At 37.9% G+C, this 21,093-nt stretch overlaps 1 protein-coding gene across 3 annotated transcripts in view; it reads right to left on the reverse strand.

Annotated features, from left to right (window-relative positions):
- HBS1L (HBS1 like translational GTPase) overlaps positions 1–21,093 on the reverse strand; it is a 112,221-nt gene that overhangs the window by 85,979 nt on the left and 5,149 nt on the right. The window contains exons 2-4 of one of the 3 annotated variants that reach the window (XM_030556361.1): positions 20,839–20,904; positions 18,785–18,922; positions 5,756–5,950 (exon numbers count right to left, since the gene is read on the reverse strand). In XM_030556361.1, coding sequence (XP_030412221.1) covers positions 5,756–5,950; positions 18,785–18,922; positions 20,839–20,904 — 399 coding nt within the window. Of the gene's footprint in view, positions 1–5,755; positions 5,951–6,470; positions 6,608–18,784; positions 18,923–20,838; positions 20,905–21,093 lie in introns of those variants that run through there. The other 2 variants (XM_030556362.1, XM_030556363.1) reach the window with 2 other exon arrangements.

Consider the following 21,093-nt stretch of genomic DNA (forward strand, 5'->3'; position numbering starts at 1 on the left):
ATTTCAAAATCTGAATACCAATATGTAAGCAATTAATACAAGTGACCCATATACACACATGCCAAGTTACAGGCTGGCTGCAAACCATTAAGGAAATATTTATAACAAACCACCTCCCTGACTATGTTATATAAAATGTAAACAAAAAGGGATTTCACTAACAGATTTTAATGTTCATTAAGTAGAAACATTTTTGGAACCAATCAACATTATGCTATATGAAAATTCCAGGTACCATAATATCATGCGGTAGTTTAAGAAAATTAAGAATTTTCTGTGGTGAACCACATAAACATAGTTCTTATCGAGTAATTTATTTACACACCCGTTTCAGTTTTAAAAATACAGTAACATGCTACCATTTAGTTAAAAATCAAAACTGTGGGTAAAATTTTCAAAAGTGCCTAAGTGGCACAGGGGCCTAAGTCTCATTGTATTAAATGGAAGTTAGGCTCCTAAGTGATGTAGGATGTCAGTTTAGTCCTTTTGAAAATTTTACCCTCTGTGCATATTTATTCAAGGATCATTTCAGGCTGCAGGATTACAATCTGGGTAGACAATCCCCACCACACGCCGCATGATTTTTATCCTGCTGAACAGCATTATGCATAGCATCTTCAGGATCACCAACAGTACTAATGCAACAGATCTGAGAAACATTAAGGGTTAGTCACCTAGTACTTACATGTAAAGTTAGACACTGAGGCCCCAATCTGCAATGACATCTGTGTGGGTGGACAGCCATATGTGGTTGGAGTCCGACTGAAGTCAATGCAGCGCGGCATAGGCCCATGGCTTCATCTGCACAGATATCATTGCAGGACTGGGTTCTAAGTGCTGAATTCTTTCATCAGAGACTTGCATGTAACTTGTGATTAAATCAACAGGAGTTCTGTGCAGGTATGATTTGTGCAGAATTTGGCTCTAAAACTGCTAGCAGCATCTAATGTTAAAAAAGGGTTTGGGAGAAGAGTAGCAAAGAGGAAATGAGAGAACAGAGACAATACAATAAGACTAGACAGAAGCAGCAGAAGCAAAGAAACAATTTACTCCACTAAATATAATAGCAATTCTTCCACCAGAGATTAGAAACACCTCCATTAGAAAAGCTAATTCAAGCCATGAGGAAGCGGCAGGAACAAGAAAAGAGCAAAATCACCTAAAGTAAACTAAAAAAGACTGGGCCATTAAAAAGAAAATTATTAAAATGTTAAACAATTTTTTCATCACTGGTAGCACACTATCCCATTTAAAAAAAATTTGGAGATCTGTCTATTGCACAAATTCTTCAGATAAGACCCAAAATCTTAATAGGAAAAATCGATTCTAGATATCAAGTAAAGAGCTGTTCATATTTAGAGAGACTTCAGAAAACAGATAACTTGAATGAAGATTTTTTAAAAAACATTTCTGAACTATTCTGTGAGTATTTTGAGCCAGCGAACAGCCTCACTCTGATCTACCTTGTTTGCTTATTGTTCAGCAAGTAAAATTGGAGCACTTACTATGAAAATCTTAAATGATAAAAGAACTAGCGTACTTGAGGGATTGCCCTGTGATAGCAACAAAAGTCATCTAGAGCTTTCTCTGTTTAAGGTGTGAGACAGCAGAAAGTTCTTCTGATAATTTGAGAAAAAGTGACATCCTTCAGGATAAGGCTCAAGAAACTGTTTCCATGTAGTTTATGTTGGGGAAAATATATCTAATTTGTGAGCAAAATAGGAGGATGTTGGGTTTTATTTCTGCTCTTTGATTTACCTAAACAAGCTATGTTTACATTAATTATGTTTTAACCTACTGAAGGCTTCTTAAGGCTTCTGGATATGAGTGACTAAAACAAAAATCAAGCTGATCAGTTAGAATATAAACACTGCGGTGCTACCATCTTTATTAAAAGGCACTAGAACCATGAACTCTATTCTGGAGAATTTAGAAGATCAAAAACACTTCAATACAAAAAAAGTCTGATACGCATATGTTTGAAGAATTCCCTAAATAGTGACAATATACAAATGTCTACCAGCTAAACAAATTAGTGTACAGCAAATGTAACCTGCATTCCAGTGCTTTCAAATACATTTTTATAACTAAACTGACATTGCTACTTAAAGCTAGGAACAATACTAAATATTAAGGTTTCTTTTTTATAAATCAACTTATTAAAGCTCCACCATTAAGATTTAACCCATTATTTCATAACAGTTTCCTGGTTATATCTGAATAAAGTTATGGTAAACTATAAACAAGTCTATTTTTCTAGTAATAATAGTACTTGTATAGGATATACTGCAGATTGACAGTTGAAAATACTGACTGGTAGTCCATGAATCCAAGTGAAAAACTACTAATATTTGACAAACACCTCTGTAAAGGTATGACTACCTATAGACAGTATCAGAGTCCAATGACTATTGGATAAGAAATGAAGTTCAAGACCTGACTTTGGCCTCACATATTAAGACTCAAAATAACGAGCACTGGCTCCAGCAAGAAAAGTGAATGCAACATTACACATTTCCATTACTAAAGGTAACTTTTTCCTAAAAGGAGAAATAGCACCCATAGCTTGTCATTCCCTTTTGACTAGGCATGACTAATGCCAAAGGGGAAAAAAAGAACATTTTTCTTCCAACACACTTAAAACAGACTTAAAATAGGTGATGGATTCCAACTGGAAAAAATTTGATAATATATACTATGCACACAATTGTTTTCCAATATCCTTTAAATGCCCAGGTTTAACACTTGGATGTTTTGAACAGATATAAAAATTGTAACCTTAAGTTATAGTACTTTGTTGTCATAAGAAAGTCTGGTCCCACCAAAAAGCTAGCAAATGGCTCATCATCAGGTATAGTGGTCTGACTGATTTTTCTGGGGTTATTTCTTTTAAATAACTGGAGCTTTTGAGAACATATGATAATTTTCTAAGATTAGTGACATCACTATGACCAAAGTATACAAAAGAATAATGAAATTGAGAATGAAATGAGCAACAGTTGGAAATTAAACCGTGACACAAGACAGTTTAATTATATAACCTACCAGAAACTTTAAATTTAAGTACATCTAATAAAATTAATCCAGAGTAATATCGATTCTAGGTTTTGTTCTGCAATTGTTCCAAACAATAAAATAGAATGGTATAGCTAGGATTTTTTTTCCCCAAATTAAGTCTATTTTTTCTTACTTAGAAATATACTTTTGTATAGTAGTATTCTATATATGTGCAATTCCTATGTATTAAAGATTAAGAGTTTGTGAAAATTAAGATGTTGTATCTTAATGAAAAGTATGCAAAAAATAAAAATACAGACACTCAGTGCAGTAGTTTAAAAGTTCACAAATGTTTTGATCACCAACTATTTGTTGAGAATTATCAAATGTATAATTAAAAAATATAGAATGTGAATTCTAGGTCATAAAGTAACCCAATACAAAATTTATAAAATCATTTCAAAAGGCTCTGAAGGATAAATTCTATTTCTTTCCCCTACTTTACACTAGTCTCTTGTAAAGGCTCTTTTTTGTCCAGCTTTTACAATGTCATCAGGAGATGCTGATTTAAAGTCAAATGGTGTTATTGATATTAAAGGGTCAATTTCCTTATTTTTTACTTCTTTTACTTGCCTACTGTATAGGAAAGTCTTATGGATATCAATCGTGCGCCTTTTACATCCTTTTGGAGGATAACGGAGACACAAAGTTAAAGCAAAAGCTGACGGTCTGGCACAAAGAGCCTTCATCCATGAGAGAGAGAGATCCTGGCTCTTAGAAATACGTCCTTTTTTGCTTTTTTTATTTCCTTTAACTAAAATAATACTTTTTCCTTGCTTTGAACTTAAAACTTTAGTTTCTGGGACTATGGTATTTGACTGGCGTGCTACTGCTTCTGCAGATACTTCTGGATTTTTTATAAGGACACTTAAGTCAATGTTTGTGTTTACTCCTGCAGGAGGCCACATTTCAGCTATACTGAACCTCAAACAGTCTTTTGCTTCTTGAGGATTATCTACTTCAATGGTTTCCGCAATTAAATCTGAAAGTGACAAATTCTCAAGTTCTCTTACTGGAGACGCCTGAGACAATGCCAGAGAAGACAGAGATCCTGTTAATTCTGACATCCCTGTTGCAGCTTGATGTTGACCAGCTAGTTGTGACAATGGTGAGGATCCCAATTTCAAATCTATAAAACTCATAGATGTTTGGTTATAAAGATCAGACAAAGAACAGTGGCTTGAATTACTTTCCTGGTGCTCTTGAAGTAGGTCAGCCAGTGATGGACCCCCAGAGTTTGAAAATGGCAAACTATCCATGTCTGTAGATGAGATCTCTTGCCTGGTGCTTTGTAGAAATGAAGGAAAATTTTCAAAACGCTCAGTCTTTCTATTCTGAGTACAGTTTATATCATTATCAAGTGTCAGTTTCCCTACAGAACTCATTAAGCCAGGACTACTATCCATACTTCCTCTACTATTATGATCTGAAGAATTTTGGACCCCAAGCAGTCCCCTGTCTTGGAGACTCAAATAGTCATTAGTTATATCTGCATCAGCAAAGATTTCAAGTCCTGTGATTCCTTGCACTCCAACTGCTTCCAGGCAGGATTTTCAGACTGACTAGCTTCCAATAACTCAGAACCTATACTTAAGCAAATTTTGTTTTCGTTGCTGGAAATCAAACTTAATGTGCTGGTATTGTCTGGTAGCCGTACTGCTACATGTTTACTGACAGATTCATAACATGATTCTTCATACATATCATTACTGAGGGAAGAATATAGAACTCCTGAAGATTTATTAGACGATTCAGATATTTTCTTTTCTATTGAGGATATTTTAGAATGTTTAGCTTTGAAGAGTGTTTTGTCACTTAAAGTTGAAAAGTAACTAGGTGATTTAGCTTTGACTGTCAGGCTACTGAGCTCAGACATGTTGGTGTTTGCTGAAGAGTTTTCTATTAAGTAAGACAAGTTCTCCGAATAAGCAAAAGTTTCTGAACAAAGTAAATCTCCTTACCTTACAATAGCCAATAATTTTCAGACAGATGCATGGTCACAACGAAAAATTCCATTTTTTTAAGGAGACAGCAACAGCAAAGTTAAGAAGAAACATGAAAGGCATTTAATTACTAAATGTTACTTGAAAAATTGCATTGCATCATTGTCTCTATAATCAAATAGAACTGAGTTCTGAAGGGCATTTATTCAATCATTTAGCAAAATTATTACAATTATCCACCAAAAGAAACACTATGTTAGTAAATGAATATCAACTCTTGAGATGTCTGAATCCACACAACCAAGCTATTGTACTAGCTCTACAAAAACAGTCTTGCTATATCACAAGCAAACATTTAAAATGTCTTAAAATTTGCTGTCTCAAAAAAAAAAATACAGAAGTTAGCAGTTGGATAACGTAAGTAGTAACATAATTGAAGTATTTATTAGAAAACAGAATTTCATTGGGAATTGTGGTTACTTACATTTGAATTTAGGAGGGAGGACCAAGTCTAAAACTAAAACTTGATTTTAAGTTTAGTAAAAATCTACTGCTTCCTTTAAAGAGATGTTCTCTATATATCTTAAAAACCATGAAATGTATTTAGAAATAGAAGATTGAGAACTTTGTTTTGTTTTCCAATGAGTAATTTTGATATAACAGTGCAAGTATCTTCCAGTTCTAAAAACTCAAGTATCCTATGCACAGCCAGTGAACTTTAATCTAAACCAAAACATAATTAAATAAAAGCATACCTTTTGTTGTCTTTCCTGTAGTCACAGCTTCTTCATTCTTGGTCTTCACATTTTGCTTACTGTCTTGTGCAAGCACAAAATCCAAAGCCTTCTGTACATCAAATTTACTATTCAGCACTGCTTCCACCATCACCTGCTCTGGTGCAGTTTCCCCCAGCACTTCTCTCATCTGATCAAGGCACAAATAAAGACGGGCTACAAAAGACATCAGTAGTTATAAAATTATAAAACGTGTATTTTCACAAAATGGCGTGATAAATTACTAAAACCATACTTGCAATACATATATTTGGGGTGGGACAGAAATGGTAATTATAAAATCATTGCAAACTGATTTCTTCCTCTTGCAGGCTCTCTTACCCCCTGCACTGAAGAGTTTTTCAATTATTTCACCAAAACATTACTATAAGAAATACATTTAATGATTGTAAAATTGTCTTTAAAGGGCTGAACACTTAATTATGAGGTGTTATCAACATGAACAGTATTCATGCCAAAGAAGAAATGCAATTATTCAGTTTAAAAACTATTCAAAGTAATTTGATAAGACCATGTGATATCCATTTAACAGCACATTTTAAGTGTTTACAGATACTGTATTTAACTTTTATGGCAAACAGCATCTTTTCAGGTCTTGGAACTTAGCAACTGAATAACCATAAATGCTAGCATCTTTAGATTAACGCTTTAGCATTAAAGCTACTTGAAATCTTACCTTTCCTAGAACTGAGAGGGGTTTCTGGGTCTTAAAATCCATATGCTTTGAAGCCAGACTTCTCTATTAATATTGCGTACATTACAGAAAGTAAAGGGAAGTGAAAGGGAGGCTGCAGAATAAAGTGATGGACAATCCTAAAAACAAACCAAAATCATAGAATCATAGGACTGGAAAGGACCTTGAGAGGTCATCTAGTCCACTCCCGTGCACTCATAGCAGGACTAAGTATTATCTAGTCCATCCCTGACAGGTGCTTGTCTCTCTCTCTTTAAAATAAGTAAATTACACTCCGTTTTAAACTGCAATTTCTCTTGTATTCCTTCATTCCATCACTGGAGATTTTTAAGAGCAGGTAAGACAAAGTGGGTCCGGTCATTTCTTTTATGGACCACCTTATGTTTTAAAAAGGACAGTCAGAAATATCCTCACACTGGCTGTTTAGCATAGATCCCTACTACAGATCTCTCATGTTTTAAATCAGGGGTCGGCAACCTTTCAGAAGTGGTATGCCAAGTCTTCATTTATTCACTCTAATTTAAGGTTTCATGTGCCGAATACATTTTAACGTTTTTAGGTCTCTTTCTAGAAGTCTACATACAACAAAAGTTTGTTATATATAAAGTAAAGAAGGTTTGAAAATGCTTAAGAAGCTGCATTTAAAACTATATTAAAATGCAGAGCCCTCCGGATGGGCGGCCAGGCCCCAGGCAGTGTGACTGCCACTGAAAGTCAGCTCACGTGCCGCCTTTGGCACACGTGCCAGAGGCTGCCTATCCCTGTTTTAAATGAATGATACTTATATATCCATTAGAATAGTATTTCCTACCTCTCCCAATGTCAATGACCTTGCCTTTATATTCTAACATTACGAATATTTTAGAGATTGGTAAATGCCTCCCCCACCTCACTCTTGGGGCGGCATACACAGAAACCAAACAATATTATCCTTGACAAAGATAAAAAATTCAGTCACATACCCTTAACCCTTTGTTCAATTTGAGAAAATACAGATGAATCTGGCTGTTATTCAACCCACCCCCACCAACAAAATAACTCATGGAACTGACATGGCATTTGCTGCCTTCACATTGTAACTCTCATTGTTAATTCTTCTTCCCTTCCCCTACCTTCTCCACCCCGCCTGTGTCTGTCTTGTCTACTTAGACCAGGGGTAGGCAACCTATGGCACGTGTGCCTAAGGCGGCACGCAAGCTGATTTTCAGTGGCACTCACACTGCCCAGGTCCTGGCCACCAGTCCGAGGGTCTCTGCATTTTAGTTTAATTTTAAATGAAGCTTCTTGAACATTTTAAAAACCTTATTTACTTTACATACAATAGTTTAGTTATATACTATAGACTTAGAGAAAGAGACCTTCTAAAAATGTTAATATGCATTACCGGCACGCGAAACCTTACATTAGAGAGAGAATAAATGAAGACTTGGCACAACACTTCTGAAAAGTTGCCAACCCTTGACTTAGACTGTCAGCACTTTGGGGCAGGGATCATCTCCTTCTCCATGATTGTACAGTCCTAGCACAATGAGAGGCCTACTTGGTTGGCCTTTAGGCACTAGCATAACAAATATCATCACAGTGAGAGTTCTACGATGGACAAGAAAACTTTCTTCATCTCCATTACAGGCACAGCATATATCTTTCAAGATTTCTTTGCCACACATCAATCAGAAAGATGCAATGTGAAACTTCTGATACCGTCTCTCTACCCACTAACTCAAATGATTTATCTGTTGCAGGTCATTTAAATACCAAGGCAAAGTTAATAATGTTCAAAATTTAGGAATAAAATATCAATATTCAAAGAAAAAAAGAAAATTACATCCTACTACTATCAATAAAGTGATCCATTATATTTACAGCATTAATAATCAGCAAGCCCTAAGTCCTCCATACCCAGCTGAACAAAAGCGAGCCCTGACATTGAACTGGACAAGGTAATGATTCTGATCATCCTCTTCACCAGTGGTTCCCAAACTGGGGTTCATGAAACGTCACAGGGGGTTCTCGGGAAAAAATTCTCAAATGGCAGATAGAGCTGTCTCTAGGGATCCCAGGCACCACAGGGCCAGCCCGGAGCCCCAGGGACTTCCAAGAGCTATGCAGAACAAAGCAAGCATACCTATCACACTGAGGAGATTTAAACTTCAAGACTCCTTTTAAGAAATTGAAAGGGAGGTAGATTGTTTTTGCTGTTTTTAAAATTACACAGGCTGCTAGTACTGCTTTTTTAATTATTATGAAGAACAAGTTTAAGCTTTGTGTAACGTGTGTTGTTTGCCTGGACTGCTCAAGACCTGACTGTTGTGTAGGAGGAACTCTATGAGTTGGCTTCTTAAATGCCTTCATGCTGTTTCACTCTGATACTCCTTGATGAAAGCCAGGAGCCTTATCTTACAACTGGCTTAATCAAAGTGATACAAGCTGCAAAAGTGAGATCTTGGAAGAGTGTTGCCATTTTCATAATGTAATAAAATGCTGTAATGATAAATAATAAATAACAGTGTGTAATAAGCATGTCATAAAAACAAATTTTATACTTCCAAGATCACTGCTTTTATACTTTATCCTCAGGTAAGGCAGAAAATCCCTGAAAATATTCATTTTTAGGAAGGGGTTCACGAGACTTGACATTTTAATGAAAGGGGTTCACAGGCGGTAAAGACCAGATTTAAAGCAATGCCAGCTGTACGTGCTGAGCCAAAACCCAAATTACATGTCTCATGACTGCAATAGCAACCGTAAGATCTTTGAGGCTCCTTTTAAGAGAAATAAATGCAGAAAACTCAGATAACACATAGTAGTGTCCCACAATAAATATTTTAATGTATCAAGATCCACAGAAAGGCTATTTGCTAGTAGCTGTGATTCTGCAGTCACCCTGTGCATTTATACTTGTGCGAGAGGGTGCTCCTGCCACCTCAAACTCATGAACCCCTCTTGAAAATCATATCTGTGGGAGCTGAATGATCATGCCCCTTTTTGCAAACATTCAGACTCTATAGGGAGGTGCAGCTCCCAGTTGCTCAGTTCCTCTCCTGTACCCACAGAGTCCTATGCGCAGGAGAACTGTTGGGTAAAAGAGAAGGTGAGAGCTAAGTGTGAATGTGCAGAAGCAAACTTTCAAAGAATCGCTGTTACTGGGAGGTAATCGATATTTTGCTTCAATGGACCCCTGCACATTCTGACTAGTGGGGACTAGTGAGTAGTACAACCCCAGCTAATGTAGCCTGAAGAGTCTCAGGAAAAGACTGAGAAACAGCTCTCTTAAACCCATCATTATAGTGTGATGCTAAATTTAAGAACTAGAGTTTACTGAGTTTATAAACAGAATTACTAAATAGCTGTTCTGTACAGTCAGCACTGAGATAAGTCTAAGGCATCTCACAGACTCAGCACTGGCCTACCAAGTGAGCCTTAAGCCCTGAGGGATATGGACTTCAGCTATGTTATAACAAAATGGGTAGGATCTAATCCTCTAATAATTCTGGTGAATATGGCACTTGTCCTCCCATAAGCTAAAACGATCTGTTGAACGCATAAAGTTTAGTTATTTCCAAATGGAAAGACAGAACCTTTTTCACAGTAACATATGGAAACAAGACTCACCTCCATAGGCCACGGGAAAAAGACAGGGAGCGGATGGACTGCTTGAGTGTGAAGGTGTAAAACCACTTGGGAATTAACTTAGGATGTGACTGGGAGGACCACGGTGTCCTAGTCAGCGGTTCTCAACCCGCAGCCTGCATGCGGCCCAATTAGAACACAACTGCAGCACAGCTCAAGGCTAAAGGGTGGCCCGTGGCTAGGGTCCGCCAAGTTCCGGTCTGCCCACCACGAGGGTGCGGGCTGCCCCGTTGTCCAGCACAGCAGGGACGAGGTCGGGGCTGCGGCCTGCCCCTCATGGTGGGGGTCCAGTCAGCTGGCCCTGCCCTGCAAGCTCCGGGGTCTGTGGTCTAGGGCAGCCGGCCCACCCACATGGCAGGAGTCTGGGGTCCAGGGCAGCCATTCAGCCTCGCCAGCTCTGGTCGGGTGTGAGGTTTGGGCCTGGCAGCTGGCTGGCCCAGCAGAGGGCGGCCCCCATGGGGGTCGGGGCGGGCAGCCAGTCCCGCGCGGCAGAGTTCTGGGTCAGGGTCCAGGCTGCAGCTGCCTTCCACCTGGCCTGAAGCCCAGGTAACACATTGTGCATTAAGCTGAGAACCGCTGCCTTATGTAATGTAGTATGAGATTAGCCATCAGGATTTGTAATTTTTCACTAGCTCTCCTGATAGAAGTAATAGTCATGGTCAATGCCATTTTATAAAGATAAATGTGTAAGGGTGCAATCCCCTCTAAGGCAATGTTTCCAAACTTTTGAATGCTTGGAAGCATTTTTTTGGGAAAATGAAACCAACTGTGCCACCTCTGCTACACTGCCATGTTCTGTTAAAGAACTACATACCTTAAATTTATGCATCTTCCATGATTCTTACCCTCCAGGCACCACCCACACTAGGTTGGTGTTTCCCCAGAAAGATTCACATGATAAGTAAGGCAGACCCTCTGTTCGTAGGCTTCACAACCTATAAAAGGCCTGTGATGGAGTGTACACTGCACAATTGCCCTTATGGGGTTAATGAAGTCAAATGGGCCAATTAACCTATTAGGCTGAAGGCTGAGGAAAAAAAGCCTTAATTAGAAGAAGCTCACCTTCTGCGAAAGGAACTGGCAGAGCCTATATAAGCCAGGAGGCTGGCAACAGAAGAGGCTGCTGGGAAAGGCTTTAATCACTCCGTGGGAAAAGGGAAGAGTGTCTGGAGTCTACAGAGACGTGTAGGCTGCGGTTGTTCCCTGAAGGAGGGAGTGCTGAAGCTGGCAGACCCAAAGACGTAAGGGAGAGCCCAAAGGGTTAGAAAAGGACTCAGGGAAATGCAGCAAGGTACAGAGTGAAACAGACCTTGACTGCTGACTAGAGGGTCACTGAACCAGGAACCCGGAGTAGAGGACGAGCCAGGGTTCCCAAAGCAGCCAGTGGGAAAGCGCCACCAGCAGGGGTAGTATGTAGGAAGAATGCCTGAGCCTGTGTGTGGGAAGAAACTTTCCAACCCCCAGGAAGAGGAAGCCAAAATAGTGACCAAGCCAGAGAACCGAGTCACAAAGATGCCTGCAGCAACTCCGGGGTGAGACATGAGCTGCAGACAAAGAGGCAGAGTGCAAAAACAGCAAGGGGCGTTGACCTGGTAAGCTATTCCCCAGAAGACAAGAAGGAAGCCCCATACCTGCGGTGAATAGAGCACCCCATCACAAAATATGCAAGTCATATCCATAGGACCACTTAGCAACTGGACAGGTCCCTACATAAAATCCTTTCAAACTCACAAGGACAGAGAGGAACTGCCCCCAAAGTTAGGGACAGCATGCTCTTGCTGACAAGGTGAACATGAATGACCCTCAAATCCCATACTGATGGCGCAGACAGTTGCCAGCACCAAAACGCAGATTCATGCTAGAGGATTTTGAAACTGTTCCGGACCAGAAGATAATGTATCTAGAGAAGACTATAATAATAATGGGATGCTAACATTTTAAACGTGAGTGCAACACTGAGGCCTGAGGATGTGGACAGAGTCAAAGAGATCTGAATAGGAGAAAAGTCTGCTGGTGGTGCTGGATCACTGCATTGTAGACTCCAGTGCTGGTGTGGTTGCTCTGGAGTATTATCCTTAGAATGGGGCCAATGTTTTTTTTCGTTTTGAGAGAGACAATCTCTCTTCTCCTTTCTCTTGGCAGGAAAAGTTGAGAGAAATTTGCAGAGAGATATATTACAAGCATGGCAGCTATATGGGCTAAGTCATCAGTGCCAGACTTCTGGGTTCAAGGAGGCATCATTTTTTCCAAGGTCTGATAACAAAGTTGTCCAGAGGCCCTCTGAAGTGTCAGGTTTTGTTGGCATGCTGCCAGAACCAGGTTAAAGTGCCAAACCTTAAGACTCTGGAAGAGTCTTAGCAAGGTCACCAGTGCAGACAGCTCAGTGGTTTATTGATCATCACATTAAATGGAAGAGTCATGGACTAGACAAACCTGTGCTCAACCTCACTTAAGTCTAGTGCTGAAGCCAGCATAAAGGCAAATGACTTGGGCCATTATGTGGTCACGGGCTTCATCACCAAAGACAGACATGTGGGGCCCTGGATGGAACCCTGGCCTTCTGGAGTCTCAGTCTGTGCATTCAACTTTTCTCTCATGAAGTATAGAGTCAGAACTGTCTGTCCAACAAGCTTGAGTTTCGTGAGCTATGCAAACCAATATTACTACAGAGCAGCATCTCCCAGGCAGATGAGACACTAAGCATGCTCTTCAGACTTCCCCCGAAATATTGAGGGATATCATGAACCCCCTTTGGGAGACCAGGTGTAGGACCCCTGAAATTTCAAAGACAACTATGGGGGGAGTATGATAGAGGTCTATAAAATCATGAATGGTGTGAGAGAAAGTGAATAAGGAAGTGCTGTTTACCCATTCACATAACACAAGGATGAGGGGGTACACAATGAAATTAATAGGCAGCAAGGTTAAAAATAACATACAGAAGGACTTCTTCAAACAATGCACAGTCAACCTGTGGAATTCACTGCCAGGGATACTGTAAAGGACAAAAGTACAACTGGGTTCAAAAAAGAATTAGATAAGTTTATGGAGAATAGATCCATCAATGGCTATTAGCCAAGATGATCAGCAACTCAACCCTACGCTCAAAGTCCCTAAAACTCTGACTGCTAGAAGCAGGGACTGGACAACAGGGGATGGATCAATTAATAAATACCCTGTTCTGTTCACGCTCTCTGAAGTTTCTGGCACTGGCCACAGCTGGAAGACAAGATACTGGGATAGATGGACCACTGGTCTAACCACGTATGGCCATGCTTATATTTTTACGTAAAGTCATGCAAGTTACACAAAAAAGGAAGAAAACTCTCTCAAAACTACCAAAATCCACTATTAACTACAAACACACACAGACACACACACACATTTATAAAGCTGAGAAGAGGTGCTAAGTAAGGGTCTGAGTGTACAGGCATGGACAAAGCAAAGGTTTCTGTATACCCTCCACCACAACAGTAAAGAAACTGATGATGCTAGAGTCTAAGATTAAGACCATAAGGATCACCATTGGGATCATCTAGCCTGACCTCCACTATAACACAGTTAACAAAACCTCCCCAAAATAATTCCTAGAGCACATATTTAAAAATTATCAGTGATGGAGAATCTACCACAACCTCTGGTAAATTGTTCCAGTGGTTAATTACTCTCACTGGTAAGCCTTATTTCCTGCTAAACTCAGGGCTGCGAGTTCAATCCTTGAGGGGGCCACTTAGGGACCTGGGGCAAAATCAGTACTTGGTCCTGAAGTGAAGGCAGGGGGCTGGACTTCATGACCTTTCAGGGTCCCTTCCAGTTCTATGAGATCAGTATCTCCATATATATTTTAACTTCCAGCCATTACATCATTATACCTATCTCTGCTAGACTGAAGAGCCCATTATTAAATATTTGCTCCCCAAGTAAATACTTACAGACTAATCAAGTCACCCCTTAACCTTCTCTTTGTTAAGCTAAATAATTGAGTTCTTTGAGTCTATCACTATAAGGCATGTTTTCTAATTCTTTAATCATTCTCACAGCTCTTTCTGAATTGTGGACACTAAAACAGAACACTGTTCCAGCAGCAACCACACCAGCGCCAAATAGAGAGATAAAATAACCTGTTTACTCCTACTTGAGGTTCCCCTTTATGCATCCAAGAATCACATAAGCTCTTTTGGCCACAGCATCCCAGTGGGAGCTCATGTTCAGCTGATTATGCCCTATGACTCCCAAACCTTTGTCATAGTCACTATTTCCCAGGATAGAGTCCCCCGTTCTGTAATATGACCTACATTCTTGTTCCTAATTGTATACATTTAGCCATACTAAAATATTTTGTTTCCTGCACCCAGTTTTCCAAGCGAACCAGATTGCTCTTAATCAGTGACCTGTCCTCTACATCACTTACTACTCCCCAATTCGTGTGTCTTCTGCAAATTTTATCACTGATGCTGATAGGTTTTCTCCCAGGTCATGGATATGAATGTTAATTAGCTCAGGGCCAAGAACTGATGCTGGAAATACCCATGCCTGATGAAAATTGTATTTTGAGACCTAACAGTTGGCCAGTTTTTAAACCATTTAAAGTACAAGATTTTAATTTTATAAGAGACTCAAGGTGGGTGAGATAATATCTTTTATTAGACCAACTTCTGTTCATTAAAGAGGCAAGCTTTTGAGCTCCACAGAGCTCTTCTTCAGGTTTAATCAAGACAGTTGGTCCAGTAAGAGATATTACCTCATCCACCTTGTGGGTTTCATATCCCGAGACCAACATGGCTACAACAACACGACAAACAACAAAAGTTAATTTTATATCGTTCTAATTTTTTTTTAAATCAAAATGTTGTGTGGTACCAAATCAAACACCTTACAGAAGCCTAAGTATATTACACTAACACTATTACCTTTATCAACCAAACTTGTTATCTTATCCAAAAAAGATAAAGTTATTTTGATGGGATCTATTTTCTATAAACCCATGTTGATTGGCATGAATTACATTACCCTCCTGTAATTCTTATTAATCAAGTCCCATATCAGCTGCTCCATTATCTTGCACAGGATTGGTGTCAGGCTGCCAGACCTATAAATTACCCAGGTCATCCCATTTACTTTTTTTAAATATTGGGACAACATTAGATTTCTTCCAGCCTTCTGAAAGTTCTCCACTGTTCCAAAACTTACTGAAAAGCAACATTAACAGTCCAATGACCTCCTCAGCCAGCTCTTTTAGAACTCTTGGGTGCAAGTTATCAGGCCTTGCTGATTTAAAAATGTCTACCTTTCGTTCTTGTTAACATCCTCCTGAGTTACTAGTGGAATGGAAAGAATGTTATGGCCATATGATGAGACTAGATCTTTCCCCACCCCAACACACCAAATACAGAAAGAAATATTTATGGAACACTCCTGACTTTACTGCATTATTATTTGTAATTCACCATTTCCCTCTAATGATGGGGAGGAGTCTTTGTCATTGTCAGGAGTCTTTTTGTTCCTAACACATTTTTTAAAAACTTCTTAGTGTCCATAACTCTGCTGGCCACAAATTTCTCCATGTGCCCCTTAGCTTCCCTTATTATTCTACAATTTCTAACTTCCAATTTATATTCATTACTATCAACTTCCTCTTCTTGATATATACAATGTAATTAATGCCAATATATATAAATAATTTTTTTAATTTTGTATAGCTCCCTCCACTTTTCCTCTAAACAAGGTCTGTTTTAAACCAGTAAAACCTTCTTCCTCTATTGTGGCTTTTGGGGCAACCAGTAAGGTGTTCTTAAATGATTCCCGAATTCTCATTCACATTTTTCTGATTAAATTCTTCCAACTAGCTGACTTGGCTCATAATTGTTTTCAGCTTTGTGAAATTTGCCCTATTAAAACACCAAGTGTATATATTACTGGTCTGGACTTTATTCAGCTTGCACATTATAAACGTGATCAAGTGATGATCAACCATACTCACTCAGTCTCTTATACGAGTGCCAAATGGCATTACTCATGCAAAGTCAGAGTGACAGTTTAACAGGGTTTGTGCAACCAGCGCACTGTTCCCCTTAAGTGGAAATGTACAGAGGCTCTCAAAAAAGATGATACAGTATTCAGAGCAAAGTTAACTTGGATAGGTTCTACAGGCTGACTATTTTATGGTATACATTTAACAAACTACATATTTAACCAGAAAACTAACAATGATACATGCAGTATAAGCAATGTGGCTATTTTAACAATAGTGTAGAAACCTTATCTTCCCCATAGTTAGTTAGTGCTAATAAAATGCAGGAGAAGGTAATGGTGGGGGTCTTTTACAGACCACCAAATCAAACCAGAGAACAGGATGAATTACTCCTTAAACTCCTCCTCTGAAACGTGTGGAAAGAAAACTCTTATGGGAAATATATGCTGGAAGTCTCATGCAGATAGCAATTAAATATCATTACAGTTTCTCAAACTTATTTAAGATGGTTTTCTAACACAAAAACATGTACCAATGTCAGAACTACTTTGGACCTCATTACGGTGAATAAAGCTGAATTAATCACTAGACTCAGAGTTTCTGGTTGACTAGTGATCACTTACCATGACCTGATTATATTGCGGGCAAAAAGAAGAAGATTCCAACCAGTAAAATATATACTTGGTACTTCAAAAGTACTAATTTCCCAAAGCTGAGGACAATTATGAGCAAAACTGATTGGGAGGAAAATTCAGAAAGAAAAATGTCAATAAAAATGGTGAGTTCTTTAAGAAGAGTTTATCAGATGACCAAAAAGTTACAATTCTACTATCAAAGGAGAGGACAATTTTGGCTAAAACCTGATATAGTGCCAAAGTGGAGGCAGTAATTAGAAATGAAAAAGCAATTTATAACACATGGGAAATAGATAGCAATAGATAAAAATTAGAAGTTAAATGTGCTGAAAATTGATAAGGGAAGCTGAAGGCATCAGGGAAAAATATATGCTTCGCAGGACTGCGGACAATAAAAGATGGAGGAGTTTTTTTGGTTTTCTGTTGTTTTAAGTATGTAAGCAACATAAGTAATCCTAATAATGGAATAAGCCCATTACTAGATGGAGATGGCAAAATTGTTAATTAGGATGCAGAAAAAGCAGGGTGTTCAATAAATCTTTCTGGCTGGCATCTGAAGAAAAAAAGCAGGATAATGAATTTATAATACATGAGGATGATGAAGCACCTTCCAGTTCCTTAGTAACCAAGGAGGGCATTAAACATTATTTATCAAGGATAAACATTTAAATCAGGAGGCCTAGATGACTTGCACCCAAAAGTCCAAAAGAGTTGGCTCGGAAGATCTCTGGCCTGCTGATGTTAATTTTTAATATATCCTGTAATACAGAATAAATTCTAAAAGACTGGAAGAGTACTAATGTTGTGCCATTATTCAAAAAAAAGACAAGTGAGATAATCTGGACAATGGCCCACTTAGACTGACATAAATCCCAGGCAAAATAATGAAAAGCTGATACAAGATTCAATGAATAACAGATTAAAGGACAGAAATATAGTAAATGCCAGTAAACATGGCATTAGAGGAAAAAGGTCAAAAAATCTGATTTCACTCTTTGATGAAATTACAAGTTTGGTTGATAAAGGTAACTGTGAAGATAGATGTAATATACTTACACTTTTGTATGGCATTTAGCTCCATACAGCACATCATTCCAAATAAAAAATCAGCACTATACAATATCAGTAGAGCATACACAAAATAGATTAAAAACCGGCTGACAGACTCAAAAATTTTACAACAGGGAATTATCATTGAATGGGAATATTTCTAAAGGGGTTCCAAAGGAATCAGTATTAGACTTTAGTACACATTTTCAGCAGTTATCTGAAAGTAAATATAAAAACAGTACTGACAAAACTTGCCTGTGACCCCAAAGATTGGCAGAGTAGTAAATAATGAGCAGGACAAGGCAGTCACACAGAAAGATCTGTATCTCTTGGTAAACTGGAGCCATTCAAACAAAATGCATTTTAATACAGCAAAATGCAAAGTTATACAGTCAGGAAACAAGGAATTCAGGCCGTATCTAAAGAATGGGTGGGGTGTCTGTATTCTAGAAAGCAATGACTCTCAAAAGGATATAGGGGTCACAGTGAGCAAGCAACTTAACAGGAGTTTCCAGTGCAAAGCTGTGGCAAAAAGGACAAATGCAATTCTTCAATAAAAGCGGAGTTGTGAGAAAGAGTTGGGAGGCAGTTTTACCTCTGTATGACACTGGTGAGACCAATAATGGAATATTGTACCCAGTTCTGGTGTCCACAAAAAAATAGTAGTAGTGACTTGATTATAATATACAAGTACCTTCACAAGGAGAAAATACTGGGTACACTAAATGATTCTTTAATCTAGCGGAGAAAGGCATAACAAGATTCTATAGCTAGAAACTGAAGCCTTCTAAAGATCATTTTGAAATGTATTATTAGATATGACCATTCCTTAGAATTCATGGGTGTTCTACTATTTGGCCCCAAAATGGTGGGCAGTTTGATAAAGTAAGCGAGTAATAAAAGTCGGTTATCAATAAAAGATAATCAATATAAAAGGATTTCAATAAAGGTCTTTAAGTCACAGAAGAATGAAAACAAGATTGAACTGATTAACTGTTCTTAACAATTACCTTGGTCAACTCCAGTTAGCTGGTGATTGGATGTAATATTCTTGGCAGGTTCTTCTGCATCTTCATAGCCATACCCTTCTTCTAATTGCTCAGCAAATGCTGAGGGTTTGTCACGTCTTGAGTAAATAAACTGCGCAGCTACAACAAGCAGGAGCAGAATATTAAAAATAGTTTCCCTTCAAACAAGTATCCCATTGTTTGAATACAAAATCTAGCTAAAGAAAATATGTATTGATGGTAGCTTGCATTAATTAATTTGGAAAAAAAGAATCTCATTTTGTAATTATTAGCCTAGAGAACTGCACTAGGCAAAGGAGAGTCCATACTTTTATACCTCGGATGGCCCCCTTCCACCAAAAGAGGAGACCCTCCATGCAGAAGTCAATATCCATGTACCTTTAAATATAATGCACAATTCTACCCAGTTCAGTATTCTGTAACAAAAAAATCAAGTTTATGAAGACTTTCAAAGGGATAAAAAAAATCTAGACCAAGAGTTCTCAAATATTTTTACTTAGGACTCAACTTATAACTTCATGACCCTAAATCTCAAGAAGTTTGCACTGTTTCCGCTTAAAAAATAAGTGCATTGGCCATAATTAGTTTGTTTTAAAGTTCAGTGTGAAGTGGGTTAAAGTAGCGTATACTAGTTTTTATCTATTCATAACAAAGTTTATTCAATTAATTCAGCCCATTTTTCTGTTCTCGAGCTTCAACTTTTTACATATATAGGCCATGAATCAAAGTACTTTAGCACATGTTTAAATTTTAAACACATGCATAAATCTCACCCCTAATAAGCAAAGCACCTAAATCATATGTGTAAATGCTTTGCTGAATCCGGGTCCTAGTCATAATTCATAATTTTTCAAAGTTTATGTAAAGAAATTTCAGACTAGGAGTTCTCTGAACATTCATTACAACTATTTGCTATTTATGGTGTATGAGCAGACTCTTGAGACATTTGGTTGTGTTTCTACTTTGTCACTGGATGGCTAAAGTTTTTTAAATGAGAAAAGCCTTGTGCACACACAAATATTCTAGTTTCCATACAAAAACAAGAGTTCAGTGACTCTGCAAACATTGGTGTAATAATAAATAATAATAATTTGCACAAATGTTCACAAGTAGTAAAAACACACCCCATACAGACATGGTCAAAGAAAACAGCTATTCCTTATCTGACCATGTAATATTCCCACAACCCCAACTTTTATACTTAACACATACAAATCTCATCTTTTAAGAAGTTATAGTCATATCAAATGTTTCTTAAATGCACATCAGCCAATGTTTTACATTTAATCATCTTAGTTGCTGCAACTATTTGCAAAGCTATCTTTCTAGATGTAACCAGCATTAGGCACTTTTAAATAAAAGCTTACTGTTGAAAGATTTTGTAGGCTGCACACAAGCCCCAGCACAACTATGCAACCCACTTGTTTAAAAACAGAATACATCCAGAGTGCCTTTTCATTTGTTTCAGAGTAGCAGCCGTGTTAGTCTGTATCCGCAAAAAGATTTTCATTTGTTTGTTGGTTTCTTTGTTTACAATGTCAGAGGACCTCCTTACTCCTTACAAAAAGGATAAAAAAAACCACCAGCAAAGTTTAAAACTCAACACGAAGCAATTTAATTTTAAATAGGGGAACATGAAGAGAAATACTGTAAATACATATCTGTGTCTGCAACTGCTTACTATAGAATAAAGAAAAACCAAAATGACAAACGACCATATTTTTAAAGTTATTTAGTTGCCTAAACACGCAGATATGTCTACTGGGATTTTCAGAAGTGCCTAGGACCCTAATTCCAACTGATTTCAATAATGCACCTAAATACTCTTAAAAATCTGGCCCACATAGCTTTGTTCTGGGAATAAATATATGTTTTTGCAACTGCTGCTCCAATCACATTCCAAATATAGCACTACTCAGCCAGCCTTGCCTTGGTTGACTTCTCAGCTCTTTTACTCATCAGAAAATCCTAATCTTCTCTATAATTTATCTATATTTATCCAAATGAGACTTGCATAGACAAACGTTTGGACTAACCTGTTGAAGGGGAAATACAACAATCATCCTCTACTGATTGGCAATAAAGATCATCATCTTCAAAATCTAAGAGGCAGAAAAAGAAAGAATTAATCTGCATATAATTTATTTTTTAAATATTTAACCAGTATGGAATGTTAAAAGCAATTTCTTAAATATTTTTAAAAATCCTCTCCCTGATTATATAATTATTCCATTTTAATATTTCAAAGGTACATCAATAAAAATTGTCTATTTAATTAGCTATAAGTAAGA

This window comes from Gopherus evgoodei, chromosome 3, assembly GCF_007399415.2.
Source record: "Gopherus evgoodei ecotype Sinaloan lineage chromosome 3, rGopEvg1_v1.p, whole genome shotgun sequence".
In the NCBI taxonomy this organism is placed as follows: Eukaryota; Metazoa; Chordata; order Testudines; family Testudinidae; genus Gopherus; species Gopherus evgoodei.